Raw genomic sequence first — 17,897 nt, forward strand, 5'->3', positions numbered from 1 at the left:
GGCAAGGAGGATACGGGACAATGGTACAAAGAGTCCCACAGAAAGAGCAGGACTGAAACGGTCCCTCCCTCCCCCTGAGAGCAGCAATGCCCCACATGGGGAGCTTCCTTCTCTATTCAGAAGAAGCTGATTGAAGCTTGTTCTCATTCCCTCACAAGAAAAAACAGATGAGCTGCAGGACGGGGCTTCTGCAGGCAACAAGCCACTTGTGACGGGCTGGGGGAGGAGGGGATAATGGGGTGAGACGCAGAGGGGAAAGTATCAGAGGACAAGCACAAGGGGACGTTAAACCCTTCTCCTGTGGCATTAACGGAGGAGTTTTAATAATTCATAAGCTGAATGTGATCATCTCTACAGCATGCACAGCAGCCCGCCTATCCCCTCCCATGACTTAAGCACAGGTAGTGAAAATTGCTTCCTCGTGCCACTAGAGGGGGCTCTAAGAGGCCTGCAGGGAAGAGCATGAGGAAAGCTCTGTTACAGCTTAAGACCCCTCTGCAGAAGGGAGCAGTGACCTCTACGCTCATTCCCTCCCCTTCTCTCACAGTCTCTCTCCCCACCCCTGCTGAATCCCCTCAAGAGGTATCCTCCACTGCCCGCCTGTTGTACAAGGAAAGAAGAGATGTGCAAGGTACCAATTCGGCCTGCATCCTGCAGCTGGATTTTGAGCATCTCCATGGGAGTGGTGACAATCACCTGGCAGGTGCCTGCCCCGCAGCCGGCCAGCATCTCCCTCAGCAGCGTCAGCTTCTTCCTGCCCAGCAAAAGAGAGATTCAGTCAGAAGATCTGGCTCAGAGTAACGTGCCCCTGGAACAACACAGACAGCTTGGTTCCCTCTAAGAGACGCCAGCTCTCAGTGCAAGGCTCCATCCCCATGGTGATGGAATTACAGGACGGGGCCACAGCACTGATGCACAGGTACCACCGGCTGGGACTCAAAGTGGAGGTTGTCTTAACTGGGCACAATGAGCCAGCTGGTGTCATAAAGGCTGGGTGTTTTGGTCCAACATAATCTGCTCTGGAGCAGGGGATCTGACAGCTCCCCCATACACTGAGCTCCCAAGTCAGTCACAGGTACCAGAAATTGCCACAGGGCCATTAGCCTTTAACGGCCTGCAGCTGCAGATGTCAGCAACCAGCAACACGTTCTCCTTCACCTCTTCCAAAAAGCTAGAACCCCACAAAATAACAGAGTCAAGACTTCAAAAAGGAACTGCTGAGTTGGGGTGTTCAATTTAAGACATCTTACTGAGGCCTAATTTGCAGAAAGTGATGAGCACCTGCCCTTTGAGAATCAGGTCCCCTTAAGGCACCAAAGATGGGTACCCAAGATCATGGTCAAAAAAGTTGTATCAGAAAATCAGCCAGAGGTTTTTTGTTGACTGCCATAGCCAGGCACCCTCTCTTAGGGCTCATCTACTCTAAAAGATTAGGTTGGTTTAACTACTTCGCTCAGGGGTGAGAGCAGCATTGTCAAGCTGACCTGCATTGTCAAGCTGACCTAAGTCCCCATGTAGACAGCACTAGGTCAATGGAAGAATTCTTCCGTCGACCTAGCTACCCACTTTTCAGGCAGCTGGATCACCTACTCCGACGGGAGACTCCATCCCGTCAGCACAGGTAGCATCTACACTGAAGTGCTATAGTCGCACAGCTGTGCTGCTATAGTGTTGTAAGATGTTGTCTACACTTACAAAAGACTCAGTGTCAAGGTGTTATCCCAAATTTGTCCTACCTTAAAAAAAGAAAGTTATATAATAATCTGATAACAAGAGACCTCTGTATCCTAAATATTTACTACAAAAATCTACCATGATGAAAAATAAACAGCCAAAACACTATATTTTTTAATAGGAGCTACTCTAAAGCAATGTTTTTGCTCTTCCTGATGGCTCTGTAGCAATATTCCAAGGTGGTACCGATACCACTGATGATACAGACACAAGGTCAATTTGGGTTAGCAAGACGTACTGCTGCATTTATATAAACACAATCCCATTCGCTTGTTCACAAAATCATAACAATATCCCACTGCATTGACCCAAACACTTGAACAGCCATTGTGTTTTGGGCCAATACTGTGTTTTGAGGGTTAACTCCAGCTCTCTACAAAAGAGGGAAGAGGGCCCTGAATGGTTTCCAAGTAGAATAAGAACAAACACATCAGTAAGTGATGGGAGGGGGGTAGAATCAGGTTTATTTTAAAGCCTCTAAGAGAGTCTTACAAGCAATAAGATGTATGAATGTTGTGTGACATTCTCAGGGCACCCAGAGTTGAGAGTCACCTTGTTACCCCTCCCGTCAGCAAGAGGGAGCCCTTTTTTGGGGCAGTAACCTGGCCTGCCAGCCCCTCATTCACTCAAGCTCTCTCCTCTGGGCTATGCCAGTCCTTATTTCACCTTGCAAATTAACAAGAGGTGCACCCCAACCCCCAAGTCCCTTTGAATTGTTCCCCTGTGATATCCCCACCCCTGACACTGGCTACATGCATAAATCCCAGACCCCCTGCACCCAAAGGTGCAGTGTACCCCAGTTTAACCTTAAACACTCCTCCTGCAAACCACCCAGCACTTTTGAGCATTTATAATAAAACAAAATAAGGTTTATTTATGAATAAAAATTTAAATAGAAAGAAGAGTGTGCTGGAAACAAGTAGTTAAAATTAAAAAAAAAAAGTCAAAAAATGAACCGGGATCTACACTTATCAATTGTTACCTTTCCTAGCTAATAACGTAGATTTCCTCCCGAAGTTCAGTCTATTGCAGAGCTGGCTGGTTTCTCAAGAACCAACAGCCAAAAGTTCATGAAAGCACCCCCCCATCCCGACCAGGGATTTTCTTCAGTGAATGGATACAAAGTGCCTTATCCTACATTGTGTTACACTGAAAACAGACTGGTTTCTATTCACAGGCAGGGTGAACCCCTGCTTGCTACAGTTTCTTTTCTACCTTTCCGTGGTTTCAAGTGTTTGTCACAGTTTCTGATGGTTTTCCATTGACTGTGACAAGGGTAGACAACAGAACCTTGCGTTACCCGGTTGGCTGATTAGGGAGGGGTGACAACTCTCTTTTGCTTGATTGGGTCATCACCGAGACACATGACCTCCTGGTGACTAATCTCTGCTCCAAGTCCAGACAGCGTACTTTCAATATTCCCAATATACATTATCCCTTAAACATTATCCGCTCATACATCTCGCAATGATTAGGAGTCTTGAGATACCTTACATGCTACTCTTTATGGATAAAAATAGCCCGTGAGACGTGTTTGGTGTAGAGAGTTTGTCAGGTCTTCAGTTACAGCTGTTTGCAAAGAACAGGGGAACCTTTGCCAAAAGGTCTCTGTGACACATATTGAACTTAATGGGCCAGACCCTCAGACAGTGCAAACTCAGCACAACTCCGTTGGTTTAAGTAGAGTGATGCTGGATTTACACTAACAAATAATGGTTTGAAAGCATCCTTCAAGCCCAGACTATAAATGAGCTCCTGGAAGCGTCACACTGTTTCCACACCATCACCTCAAACACAATACAGTGCACTTAGCAGTGGCTCTTAGATCCAGTGAGTTGTCAGCATCTCCTGCCACAGGGAAGAATCAGGTGGCATGAGAAATATCCTCACTCCCCTCTCCTCAGCAACATTCTCCCCCACCCCTTTAAAGCTCCCTCAAGGCTAAATTCACCTATCCAGTGATGTGACAGGATTGCTAGTCAGGCTGCTGCCTGCAGCTAATCCCCCATAGCCTTCATGTCAGCTGTTCAGATTTCTCTACCTCACATCTGCTCTGGGGGAGGATGTCAGTGGAGGGGATTATGGGCATAAAGCCACAGTGAGGATTATCAATGACTAAAGATAGATTTCTCCCTCGAGAACGAAGGAAGGAATTTCTCACTGAGTTTCCTTCTCAAAGCCCCCTGGGCACGGGATGTTCAATGAATCGCTGAACTATTAGACAGTCACCTACAGAGAGTCTGGGTCCACATGGACCTTTTCTCCCCTTCATTGAGATGTTTTAAGAGACTCAGTGAGGAAGAAGTAGTCGTCTGCATCTGAAGAAGTGGTTTTTACCCACAAAAGCTTATGCCCAAATAAATCTGTTAGTCTTTAAGGTGCCATGGACTCCTTGTTGTTTCAGTGAGGAAGTGGGTGTTTTCCTAGGGCAGTTGACCCTCACCACTGGATTGAGGGCTCTGAATACTTGGGAGAGTTATTCAGCAAGCCTCTGATTGTACAACAGCCCAAGAAGCAAGGTCCTCACTCCTTTTAGTCACTCAGGAGCCAGGCAGGGTTGTGTGCAATTGAAGGTGAACGTCAAATAAACACTCAATGTTCTATCAGCATCATCAGGACAAATAGGTTTCACCCACTACCCCCTGGACACTAGGCAAAGGACCAGCACCTCCACTGGTATATGTCAGTATGACTCCACTGACTTCTAGGGCACTATGCTGACACACACCAGCTGAGGAGCTGCGCATACACCATTTTTAAAAAGGTACCAGATCCTGTGTGTGTCTATGCATCGCCCTAGGTGCCTAAATACGACAGCAAACAGTGAATTGTGGACCAGATCCTCAGCTGGTTTAAACTGGCATAGAGCAACTGAGTTCAAAAGGAGTCTCACTTAATTTACCCCCGTGGCAGTCTGACCCTATCAACGCAGAGGCCATTTACCATTCCTGCATCCGGTGTAAAACAGAGCACCTTCTGGCAAGCATGCGTCAGGGCTCAGTACTGTGGCTGTGGAAGCCATCCTTTTGAATTTCCTGACATATGTCATAAAAGCTGCAACCTTAAGGCACCGTGTTCCATCCTCAAAGACAGCTGAACCGTGGTCTTCAAACCACCCCCATGCACACATGCCAGCCTGAGACAAAGAATGAGGATTTTCAACCTGAGTCAGTGATCTTTTGAGAAGGCTGTAAGCAATTGGAATGGCATAGCAGAGCACGGGGGAGTGCACCCAGATCTCAACTCCTGGCAGCACCAGCTCATGCATTGTGTGGGTAAGCAAGAAATACCCCAAATAGTATCTGAATTGGTACCCTGTTGTGTAGCATCGGTGGGCATGGGGTTAAACAGCGGTCATGTTCTAGCCCAGCGCTGACAGTACTTCCGTGATGGGAGAAAAGATGGATGAGAGAGAGACAGCCCCGTCACCCCCAAGAAATAGTCACCTCTGGGGTGGAACACAACAGCTGTTTAACTGCACATATCAATACTACACAAACATACAGGGCTGATCCAAAGGCCATTGGAGTCAATGGGCGTCTTACCATGGGCTTTGGATCAGACTTCTAATACATTTGAACCTTTTGGGAAGAGCGCAAGACATTATAAAATAAAGAGGAATCAGGGTCAAACTTGGGATCTGATGGAAAAAAAATATTTCCATCAGGAGCCGGCAGAAGGGTTGGGGTGCCTGCCATTTAGCAGCATTAGTCCCCAGCACGCACTGCGGACTAATACGTCTCATATTTCAGTTCACTGAGCAAGACAATCCTGTGCACACAGGGCAAGAAAGAGGAAAAAATACCCATTTCCCTGCAGAATTCACTTCTGTCAGCAAAGAAGCAATTAACGCAATTGTGCTGAGCTTGCTAGGAACCAAAATCACTGAATCTGCAGCTTTCCAGGCCTATTCCAGAACAGCAAACAAAGCGAAGGTCAAGATAAGAAAAAATATATCTCAGAGGGAAATCAATGATGATAATGTGCCTTGGAGAGGAGCAGTCAGCAACCCAGACGGCCGGACACTGGGATATTCTGTAAGCAAACCACATCTTTTGTAACAAACCGAGACAGTTTTCAACCCACTGAGGCCAAAATACTGGGCAGAGCCTAAATACGAGAAACCCTACATGACTGCCACCGCCCACCACAGCTGTACAGCACACTGAGTTTAGGAGACAAGGGATGTAGCCCTGTGGGGCAGCTTAAAGGCTGCTCTCAGTGCAAATGCTTGTAGAGGCTGAGATTCAAGGCTAAGATTTCCAGAAGTGACTGCTGAGTGTGAGTGCCTGGCATGAGACACCTTAAAGGGGCCCAATTCTCAGACAGTGCTAAGCACCCAAGCTCTGAAAAATCCATTCTCTTTAAAACAGGCCTCAAGTTGGGCACCCACAAATAAAACATCTTAAATGCATGTTGATGTCAAGGGTTCTTATGCACATGTTTGAGCGCTTTCCTCAATGGGGCCCTAGCAACTCCTCTCCTGTTTACATATTGCACAAACACAGCTGCTATCTTATCGACTGGTGTATGTACCTGGGCCTCCCACTGTGGGAAAGAGCATGCAGAAACTTCCAGCTTCAGGGAGGTGCAGGAAAAACGCCTGTCTCCATTCTCTGTAGACTGGAAACCCCCTATTCTCCCTTTCCTGCCTTCTCCTAGTCTGAGGGGCCTCAGAAAGGACAGATCTGTAAGAGGAGCAGAGTGAGAACTCCCATGTGGCTCCTCTGTCTACATAGTTCTTGGAGCCCCAGAGAACTTCCTAGCTGAAACACCAAAATCAGAGGATGATGTCAGCTCTAATGATGGGGATGAGGCACAAATCTGAAGAGACACAGAATTCCTGTCAAGGTTTTTTTGCATCTGTGACACACACAGCAAGCCCCAAGCAGAACAAAACCGGGTCGGCTGCAACCTGGAGGATATTACAGCATCCTCCTGGCTGGGTTCCACTTCGAAGAGATCTTACAAGCATGAGGCCTGCTGCACCCGGCTGCTCATGGTGGACTCCCTGGCTGGACACAGCAAGGGGTAAAAAGAAGCTTTTCTTCTGTAAAGTCAAAACACAGAAACAAAAGCACAGGGGGAAACGCAGCAATACTGGTCTCACTGCCAAGTGGGGATGGGCACAGCTAGATTTTAATGTCATGTCCCTCTATTAAAACCCACACTTGAATTATAGCAGAGGAAATATAAAATACATAATCGGTCTATTCAGAGTTTCATAAGACACTCATGGGGGGGGGGGGGGAGGGAGGAGAAGAGGAATGTACCAGCAGTAACCAATCCCCGATCATGAGACATCCCCAGCCCTTAAAGTGCCCCCAGGATTTCGAGTACAGTCTCAGTCAGCCTTCTGTGACTGTCTGACTGGGACGTGCACAGTTATGCCTAGTGGTCAGAGCAGGAGGCAGCCAGGAAGGAACCAGAGCCCCGGGTCAGTCCAAGCCAGAAATCAGAAGGTGGAGCTGAGGGTCAGAGCTGGGTTACTTGCAGTGTGGCAAGGCAAGGCTGGGAACACCAAGTCGCAGGACCTATCACAGCCATCGGCAAATACCTGGCGCAGCCACTATACTGTTGCTAAGTTTAAGAGCCCGTCTGTTGCCCCTTTTACCAATTAGGTGTAGCTAATCAGGTGGTCTACTACAGGCCCCCTGTGCTCACTAGGTTGCCTGGAGACTGGCTCTGCAGCAAACCCTGACTCCTGACACAGCCCACATCTTTGAAGCAATTCATTTTTGCTGGTCGCTCAAGGCAGGTTCATGGTAAGACTGCACTTTTCTGTGGAAAATAACGATAGCTGCATGCTCTGTGGATTGCAGGGTCACTCAAGGATAGTTTGTTTGCGGTCATATAGCATCTGCAACAATACATCTCTCTCTCTCACACACACGCAGAACTTTATTTACGTGTGTGCGCATGCTTTTTATCAGACAAGCAACGCTGACTCATGCAAATCCTGAGCATACTTCCAGCTGGGCAGCCACTGGCAGATCGACAGTTAAGACATTCAAATTCAAACTGCCAGAGAAGATCTTTGCAGCTTCTCTTTTTTCAGACTGCGGGAGCTGCAATCACGTCACTAGGCTGGGCACCAGCCAAAGCCAATATGTATTTTAAGAGCACTGTATCTGCATGTACAGAACTACTAACTGTTCCAGCAAATATGACCTGTTCCGCTCATGCAAGGACCTCCATGGCCATGTTCCTGCACCACGTAAAACTCAACTCCAGACAACAGGCCCTTGGACTAGAATAAACCACCCTAAACAAAGGCCTTTGCAGAGCTCTCGTGCTACTTACCATCCTTGTAATCACACGCGCAGGAGTGGAAGCGCATTCACCTGCCGTGCAACGTGCAGCCATGCCTTTCTCCAAGACAGCAGTGTGTTATTCATGTCTAGGTCTTGGACCAAGAGCTTGCCCAAGGCGCTGCTGATCGACAGCCCTGGAGTTCTTGCTTTAGTCACAGACCAGGTGCCACAGGCTTAGCCACGTTACAGGGCAGGGTGGATGCAGCTCATGCTGGCACGATCACTAAGGTCCCTTACTCTGTGATTAAGCAGAGTAGTTTGGTCTGCTGGGTTGCCAGCCCTGCCCTACAAGCCTGGCTTGCAGGGAAGAGGGCAGAGGAGAGGGCATTTGCCCCCACAAAGGAAAAGAGCTGCCTTGATGGAAAAATTCACCACAGCGAGCAGTTTGAGGAAAGGGCTCAAACACAAGGTGAATGAGGGAGGAACTGTAGGGGGCATACGCTTGGCTTCATGAATGGGACAAAATGGCCCCCTTCAGTCATCTTATAGTTAACCACACGTGGCGTCTGCCATAGCTCGGAGAAGGACCAGTGAACTGTAAGGCAGCAGCAGGGGAAGAGCACTATATGGGGCAAACTCTTTTTATAGGTTACGCTCTCTGCATCCCAAGGCACTTAAGAGTTACAGGGAGAAAAGGATGCAGACAGAATGGCTATGCAGCAGCTTCTAATGGCCCTTATGCTACCCAGGAGACATTACTGCCCATTCAGCCACCTCCCACTTTCCAGACATAACACAAAGACCTTCCAGACCTCACTCCATTTTAAAATCCGATCTGAATCCGAGCACCTACCGCAGACATGGGGTAGTCCGCATTCAGTAAGGGACAGCCTCGAGAGCCCCCTTTCCGGAGAGGAGAGGAGAGATGAGATGAGATGTTCCCATCCCTCTGGGGGCACGGGTAAACTACCCACCACCACTACCACATCTGGGCATGAGCTCACACTTCCTGCTTTCAAACCAGGACTCTCCCCGCAGAGTGCTCCAGCTGACCGGAAACACACTGTTCCAGAGCAGACGCCTCACTGCATTTCTTCTCTGGCCTTGACTCTCACTCCCCAGCACCAGCCAGCATCTACCCGCTGCTGCAGGGCAGGGCATGCGGCAGGCTGAGCCAGCACCTGCCTTTCCCTCTCCCTCTTGCAGGGGGATCCAAGGACAGCGCTGCAGGAAAACACCTCCCTTAATCCACAAGGTCAGTGAGAAAGGAAAAACACCATTCAAACCCTACAGAGCTTCAAAGCTCACCCAGGGCTGGGCAGTGAGAGAATCAAGCAGGGACCATTCACGTTTCTCAAGCAGGCAGGACCAGCTCTGGCTCCCCAAGAGCCTATTCATGCTCTAGGCTGTCACCTTGGCTGGGGATCAGAGTTGGTTGTGAAGGAGCTTTGCCAGCAGCAAAGACCGCACATGGTGCTTTTCCCCAGCACTGCAAGGGAAACAGGAAGAGACAGGGGAGGGAGGGGCAACGTGCACCCACTCAGCACGACAGCTCGGCCTTCGTGTTCGGTGGTCTGGGACCTTTTATTTGAATGCAACAGATTAGGCCTGAGTGGCAGCTTCCGTGCTTTATTCATTCCTAGAGGCATCTAATTGAGCGCATCGCCCAGTACAGCCTGAGAGTCCCCTGGTGTGATCCATTACTGCAGTACCTTCCATGACACTGGGTCAAGGCAGCTACTCATCACTTTAGTGGGGGAGGGGGTGTGTGTGTGTGTGTGTGTGTGTGTGTGTGTGTGTGTGTGTGTGTGTGTGTGTGTGATATCTGCAATATTTCACAATGAAGATGAAGAGGGGCTGGTAGCACTGGCTATTGCCAGGCACACAGTGGGAGTAGGGGCTCTCCCAACTCCCCATCGTGCTCTAGCACAGCAGAGTCTTAAGTTAGATCCCTGCTGGCTATCCTAGTCCTGGGCCTCTCTCAAGCAGAGCCTGCCAAATCACCCCCCAAGTGCCTGGTGTTTTAGTGATGGGGGTAAATGCAAGGCAATTCGTAGCTGAGACCATATGCAACTGGATTCTCATGCCACCTAGACCAGTACCCAACCAAGCTATCCAGAGCTAGGGGAGTAACTGCACCAGCTATTTCACAGACTCCAAGACTGTTTGGGTTGGAATAGAAAGGTTGCAGCTAACTGCAGAAATGGAGCTTTCCTAAATTAATGCAGTGCCCGTCCCTGCCACAGCATGCATACAGGGACAGCAGGAGGAACATGGAGAGGCCTATTAATCCTAACCACAACAACCCCACACACTCACACTCAGCCCCAGCACTGCCCACCTCCTCCCTTATGCAAGGGAACCAGGAGCCTAAGAGAAATCAAAACTGGAAGTCCATTCCCAAAGCTCCTACTACACTGTTGTACTTGACTCCAAATGTAAGCCATGCTAACCAGCCTGTGTACTGCCTGGGGCTGCCTGTCACAAAAAGCCAGACAGTCTTGGGGTGTGTGAAAGATTCAAGGCACAGTCCTTTCCTCTTCTATTCAAAGCTCTAGAGGCTTCATGGGTAGGATCCAGCCTTCCTAATGCTGAAAGAGTCAGCACTAAACATTGATCTGCCAGGATGCTAGGTACATTGAAATGTAGTCTTGCCAGAGGATGCTATTTCTCTGCCGGTCTCAACTGATCACTCTCTGGATCACCTGGTTGAAAAGATACTCCAAGGGTAAATGACTGGCAGCTCCAGGCCATTCTCCCCTCCTTTCAATGTGATCCTTCCAAAGCCTGTGGTTAGCCTCTGGTCCTCAGATAACCCAATGTTAATAGCAAGTTAACAATCTGCAACATCTTGTGCTGTGCAACATCTGGGCTCAGAACCAATGCAATCACAGCTCTGTCTCCACTCCAAGCTTCAGACTTAGCTACTTGGAACAAGGACAGATTAAGGACATATCCTCTCCCTGTTTGTACATAGCACAGAATAGCTACAGCTACTGAAAAAGAAACTTAAAATCTAAGGAAAAAACCCATGATGAGTAATTACAGGACTATTGTCGGTGAATCATATGGATCCTCAAGTATGAACATTAACTTGTGATTTAATGACCCCAGAACAACCAAAAAGTCACATACATAAAAGATATAATGGACCAGACCCTCAGCGGGGGTAAATCAGCATGGCTCCATTGACATCAATGAGCTACCCTGATTACACTGTCTGAGAATCTGGCCTGGTACACTATGTGGAGCTGATAAATCAAAGAATTGGTAATCGGATACAGAGCTTTTCAGCTGTAGGTCTCTAGTGCAAATCCAACTCAGGTAGCTAGTGCTCAAGAGCTGTACCCTATACATGACAATTGTTTATTGGCTCGTGTGAAACAGGTATCTAATTCCTAGGGGACAAGCCTCCACACCACAGAAGTCCCTACCACAGATTGCTCTCTTATCAGCAGGGTCAGAGAGGTCAAGGACTGAATGGGCCACAGACCCTGAACTGTCCCCTGGGCTGGAGCAGAGATATCTTGGCAAAACGAGCAGTAGCTATTCAATGGATACAGGACTTCAGACTTCATGGCTATCAACCTAGCACCTTTCCCTGGCACTGAATTCACATGAACAAACATTAAATTAAGCCTGTTTTATTGACTTATGACCTTTACATGCAGGTGAAGTAGCAAATACCAATATTGGAGAATCAAAATTCACTCCCACTCCCAGCTGCCAAATATCTTCAAAGAAATCAAACCCCACAAGATTGCAAAGCCACGAGCTGGTGCTAAGCTTGGGGCCTTCGACCATCCAGAACTCAATTCACCACCCGCTCAGAATATAGTCATTGCAAAGGTGGGAGGGGCAGAGGAGCGTCCAATAAGGGGTTGAGAAGGAGGGACCATCCCAGCGGTTACGTGGCCAGTTGCTGAGGCTATGTTCCTGTGCAGACGCTTTCTGTGGAAATTCTGGCTACAGGAACCCTGGCTGAGATTTGGAACTATTTCTGGGAGCTTCAATAAAACCCTCCAGGGAGGGGCCTTTTGCTTTCAGTTCTGTACACAGCGCACACAGAATGCTAGTGCTGGCTGAACCAGTTCAAAGATGAATCCCATTCAGAACAGCAGGTTGCCCAACTGGGCCTCCCCAGGTTATTCAGACCAGACCAGTCCCAGTGAGCCCACATCCTAGCACAAATCCCATTCCAGCACTGCCAGTGGTGCAAGCCACCCACTCACCCATCTTTGGAGAGATGATACCGGAAGAAGTCATTGGCCGCTAGCTTGATGGCCTTTTCTGGTGTCACTAGAGTCAGGTTCACCGCAGCCCCTGGGAAAGAAACAAAGGAAAGGAACACTGTAGCAGCAGGAAAGACTTGTTATCTTGACACATTCAGGAGCGCAGTGGATAAGCTTTAGTGGAGTTTAAGTCAAAACCGGGCTAGGAACAAGATGGGAAAAGGTTTCAAAAGTGCCCAAGGGATTTAGACACACAAATGCCACTGAAAGTCAACGTTGGGCTCTTTTGAAAACCTCCCCTGAAGCGTCCCATTTCCACTTTAAACAAGCTTTTTATAATTTCCATGGCATTGGTGCAGCCCACAAATTCAAATCCCACTGAAGTCAAAGGAAAGACTTCCACTGATTCCAGCAGGCTTTGGATCAGGCCCCCAAGGAGGAAGTACACATTTTAATGAGCCCTGCAGGCATCCTGTTAATGCTGTTTCCCAGCTGGGAAGCATCAAGCCCCCCAGAACAATACTGCCACACTTAATTTGCCTGCAAGTCAGGTAACATATATAGGCCACAGGCTGTGAAAGGCTCAGGGCCTGATCCAAAGCCCATTGAAGTCAATAGGAGTCTCTCCAGAGACTTCAGTGGCTTTAGATCAGGCCCTTGGCTAGGCAATTGTACTTCTATTTCCTTGTCCTCAGCGTCATCCTTCCAGCAGCCTCCCACTGGCTGCTTCGCATAATGCTTCACTCCTTGTCTGTAAGGCATCACATCAGAGCCCCCGGACCAGTCCCAACCGGAGCAAGGAGACAGCCTCCCTCTGCACTGGTATGTAAACAGCGCTTCACACCCACCGTACTTTTAAGTACTCTATTGTTGAGAGCAACAAATGGCAAATCCCTATATTGTGGCTGCCACAATGAATGGCCTGCCCTGCTCTGTCCTCAGACTGACAGCTATGGAGACCATTAAAATGAGTGAAACACAGGGGCACCCTAACTGTATTTAAGGGAAAGGGAAAACAAAACAATTGCTGCTCCCTGGCTCTGAGCAAAAAGTTGTAATGTTTGGTTCATTGCTTCAGAACGTTGAGCCTCCTAGAGACCTGAGTGTCAGAAGGGACCTCCAAGGGTCATGTTGTCCATTCCCATCCTGCACCAGGGCAGGATCGATCCCTAAGCCACCCTCAAGAGAGGGCACCCAGTTTAGGCCATCAAGCTCTCTGGCATCCACAATACTTGGGAAACGTCTCTTTCATTCACAAAGCACTTTACGCAACAAAGCCCTACCGCATGGCTGTGAGAAAGTGTTATCCCCATTTTAGGGATGGGGCGCCCAGGCAGAGAAAGGTTAAGGCCTATATTTTCAAAAGGCTCCACCGATCTCACGTTCCCAACCTGACATAACTCCTGATTCTCATAGGGAATGAGCACCCAGAAATTCATCCGGAGTCCAGGAGAGCTGTAGGTGCTCAGCACCTCTAAAAATTTGGCCTCACATTTCTCAGGATGGGCACCCAAAATCTGCAGGCACTTTTGGAAAATGGAAGCCCTAATGGACTTGCCCAAGGTCACAGAGTGAACCAGTGTCAGAGCTGGGACCAGAACACTGGAATCCCTAGCTCCACGTCCTGTGGTCTGACAACACCTCTCCCCACACTGTGGAAAATCATCCTTGTAAGCAAAGAGAGCCTCCACTGGTCCCTGTCAGATAGGATAGGCCTACACGGCTCTCTCCAGCTATCACGAGTCTATGTTGGCTGGCAAAATCTCAAACACCTTCCTGGTATGAGACAGACAGATCAATCTCTTCAATTCACCTCATCAATGAGCAACCATCAGATGGCAGTAACTTCCACAAGCATTACATCCAGGAGATCCTTTGCTGAGTCACACGCTATCTTACTGGGACTCTTGCAACCTCCTTGCAAGGCCAGATATTGGTTTGGTTTCAAAAGGTTTCCTAAAATGTTCCTTCTCCAGGGGCCTGAGTGTGAGATCAATAATCGCAGACTCGACCCTCTGGTGCCACACACCTGACCCCTACCACTGACGCACAAAAGTTTTCTCTTGGATTTCCCTACTGCCACTCCCCAGAGTAAATAGCCAGCACGTTCACAAGGCCCCATTCTCAAATGTGTGCGCCTAAGGTAAGTTCCTATTCGAGTGCCCAAATACAAGAGCTGGATAATTAACCAAGTTAAACACACACACACACGCTGAGTGTTCAGGGGAGATTCTTGCAGCAGAGAAATACACCTCCTCATCCCCCACCCTATGTCACTAAATAACGTTACCTAGGTAAAAGTAAGAAAACCAAATATCCACCTCCCAATTTAATATCTATGCAGATGCTTCGGGGGGGAAAAGCTAATGACACCAGAAGGTGGGAAATGGGAGAGCGCTGACAAACATGGAAGCCCTCAAACTAATGAGGAAGCTTTCAGAGCAATATTACCTACCAATCTCAAATCAATTGGAAGAAAACCCCCACTACATGTAAAAATTAATAGACCTAGGATTTCTGCTAAACCTTTGACATTTTCAGCAAGCTGCTTAAGAGAGTATAGATAATCCTTGTCCTCGGTAATCCACAAGAGCTTCCAAATCACCACAGGAGGAAGAAATGGAGGACTGCAGCAATCTCTACAGTACTCAAATGTGCCATCTCCCCCAAAAAAATATTTTGCACATCCCAAATACACAGATGGTTTTTTCTAACCCAAGTTCACTTGTAGGAGCTCTCCATGGACTATAAATAAAGCCACAGGATCTCTAAGCTCAGATATAACTATGCCTGCACTGCATAGTAAACCAGGGTTTGTGACCTGTGCTTGCAAACCCATTCTTTCCAAGCTCACCTTTGAGCATCCACACCTCATACCCATGCCAGCACGTCCATGCAGGGGTACACAGACAAGCACACAGGCAAGCCACTCTAGGGATTAGTTCATGGTGTACTGTGGAAAAACTTGACAGCAGAGAATTGGGAGGCAGGATAAACTGCTACCATAAAACAAAAAGGTTTTAAAAGAGGTGGGAAATCCCATAAACTTCAACATGCAAACAAGAGTAACTGCCCAACCCTTTCGTAGCCCTAATAAATCTTTTATGTGGGCCTTCCGTTTACAAAATCCTCCAGGCCTTGTTATAAAATATATTTCATCATAAAATGCTGTGTCCCAGCAGCAACCTGCAAAGTGCTCCAGAGGTTGAATTGCCATTTATTTATTTATTTTAAATAATCACTGATCCAGGATCAAGGCTTAGAAATATACTGGTCCTGAAAAATCTGTATTAGGTCTGTATTAGTCCTAAGAGTATCTAGCCCTCTCAGGTCATTAGGCACAATCGTACAAAGCAGTGGTTTCCAGAACTAGAAAAGAGAGACAGTGGCTATTAAAATCAAATCCCAAGGGAAGCGACGCATAAGAAAGCATGATGGTAATCGGAACGATGGGTATTTCAGTCTGAGCTCTCATGATTTGCCAGAGTTAAAAATTAATACTGTAAACCATTGAACAGCTGAGATTCCCACAACGGCCCTAATGCCCACATGACGTGACTCGGTAGTTACATACCTCAAGTTTTATGACCAGAAAGAAACAGAACTGAGCAAGAGGTATGTAAATCCAGCTCAGCTTTCACGCCAGCAGTGTTATTTGGGTAGGCATGTTATACTGGAGTGGCCTTGCTTTGGGTTCATATTTTGGGAAGTCAGATTCTGCTGCATGCAGATGTGATGTGAATGCAACAAGGTGAGAGATCTTGGATGAAGTGGAACATCTGGAGACCTTCCAACAAGGAAAATTAAGGGTAAAAAATAAACTCAAACCAGCCTGGTACTGCAGAACCAATACATTAAGTGCAGCTGGATGATCCAGTGAGGTCAGAAGAGAGTGGAGTGTTGCCATACAGGAACACCTCTGCTGCATTCTCCTTGGGAAGGGAGAGGGCAGGAGGCAGGCAATATAAAAATAGCCACCAAGAATATAAATAGCATACGTTAAGGCAAAAATTTTTGGCCATGACCTCAGCAGCCCAGAATAGTTCTGGCAGGTATCGTGTGAACCAGGGGACACCGCAGAGGGTATTCTTAGCAGAAGTCCCAGAAGGCTGTCCGGTTTGTGTGCGGAGGACTGAAGCACTATTGTCATGCTGCAGTCTGGAGACAGCTTGGCACAGCGACAGCATCATGCTCAAAAGCCAAAGTGACTCAGGAACAGAGCAGGCTGGGAGGCGCAGCTTCGCTCTGTTAGTCCCTTGGCATCCACGGGCTAATCGGACTGGCTGCCAGGAATTCTACCGGGACCCAAAGAAGGCCATGTGTTAGAGTGCATGAGAGCAAGTGGAATCCTACCTTCCTTTTTGTTACAGTGAAGGACATGTGTAACAAACCAAATCAGTAGGCTTGGATCAGGCCATCGGACCCCTTTAGAAAACGTTGGGTTCTCCTTGTAACAGGTTACACAGTTACTCTTCTGGGTCAGAGAAGTGCACAGAGCACATCTGTCCTCTGATAGATCACATGGAAAGTGCTCTGCTAATAAAGGCTCCTCTTACCTCTCTAGCTGTCTTCGGTACTTTTATGCCCCCACCCCCATACATCACAATCTTCAGTGCACTTACCCTCCCAACACCTCGGCGTGGTAGAGTGCAGTGCTCTTATCCCTGTATTACAGATGGGGAATGGAAGCACAGAGACACGTAGGGTATGTCTACATCACAGCAGCACAGCCGTGACATGACAGCTGTGTCACTGTAGTGTAGATGCTTCTTGTTAGAGTGACCAGATAGCAACTGTGAAAAAACAGGACGGGGGGTAAGGGGTAATAGGCACCTAGTCCCCAAAAATGCGACTGTCCCTTTAAAAACAGGACATCTGGTCACCCTACTTCTTGCAGAAGCAGTTTTTCCATCACTGTAGTTAATCCACCCGTCTGAGAGGCAGTAGCTGGGAGAAGAATTCTTCCATTGAGCCAGCTGCGTCTACACCAGGGGACACGTCAACCTGCGTCGCACAGGGTGTGAAGTTTTTCACAGCCCTGAATGATGTAGCTAGGTTGATCTATGTTTTAGGTGTAGACCAGGCCCCGGTGACTTGCCCAAAGTCACCAAGGAAACAACCGCCGCAGGAACGCAGCCCAGACGCTGCCGTCATGAGATTTGTCCTGTTGGTAGAGCTGGATTGACGCATTGTTTAAGTCAGCAAAGCCACCTGTCAGAGCTCCTGGTCATCCTGCAGCTCCCGTTTTTTCTACTACATAGGACCCTGCCTCTCAGCCAGGGACTGAGAGGTACCAGCAGTAAACACCATGCTTTTGAGCACAGCTGGATGTGGCAGGCTGGACGATTTAGGGATTGGTAAAGAGAGGACATGGAGCCTTTCGCCCCTAGATCACTGGCTCAGATATAACTCAGATTGGTAGTAACAGGAGTCCACCTACTGTGCTGGCTGCTCCTACACATGCAGGAGGGGGTTAGTAGAGCATTTGGGGTTTGGAACAAGGGACTAGATTGCTCTAAGATGGTGCAGGGGAATGTAAAGCTATTGGACACTCCTTGCCCTCTTTCAGTTGTTTCCACTAAGGTTGAATTCACCCCTTAACAGAGGTAGCAATGAGCTCCCAGCTGTGCTGACCATGCGTCATCCATGGCCACATTGCTCCCATGCAAACCCGAAA

General features: G+C 48.1%; 1 protein-coding gene across 1 annotated transcript in view; it reads right to left on the reverse strand.

Annotated features, from left to right (window-relative positions):
* The window catches only part of SLC25A22 (solute carrier family 25 member 22), a 37,962-nt gene that overhangs the window by 7,253 nt on the left and 12,812 nt on the right, over window positions 1-17,897 (reverse strand). Inside the window, exons 4-5 of the mRNA XM_077819877.1 lie at window positions 12,221-12,311; window positions 636-754 (exon numbers count right to left, since the gene is read on the reverse strand). Coding sequence (XP_077676003.1) covers window positions 636-754; window positions 12,221-12,311 — 210 coding nt within the window. The remainder of the gene's footprint in view (window positions 1-635; window positions 755-12,220; window positions 12,312-17,897) is intronic.

The sequence above is a fragment of the Eretmochelys imbricata genome, chromosome 6, assembly GCF_965152235.1.
Source record: "Eretmochelys imbricata isolate rEreImb1 chromosome 6, rEreImb1.hap1, whole genome shotgun sequence".
Classification (NCBI taxonomy): Eukaryota; Metazoa; Chordata; order Testudines; family Cheloniidae; genus Eretmochelys; species Eretmochelys imbricata.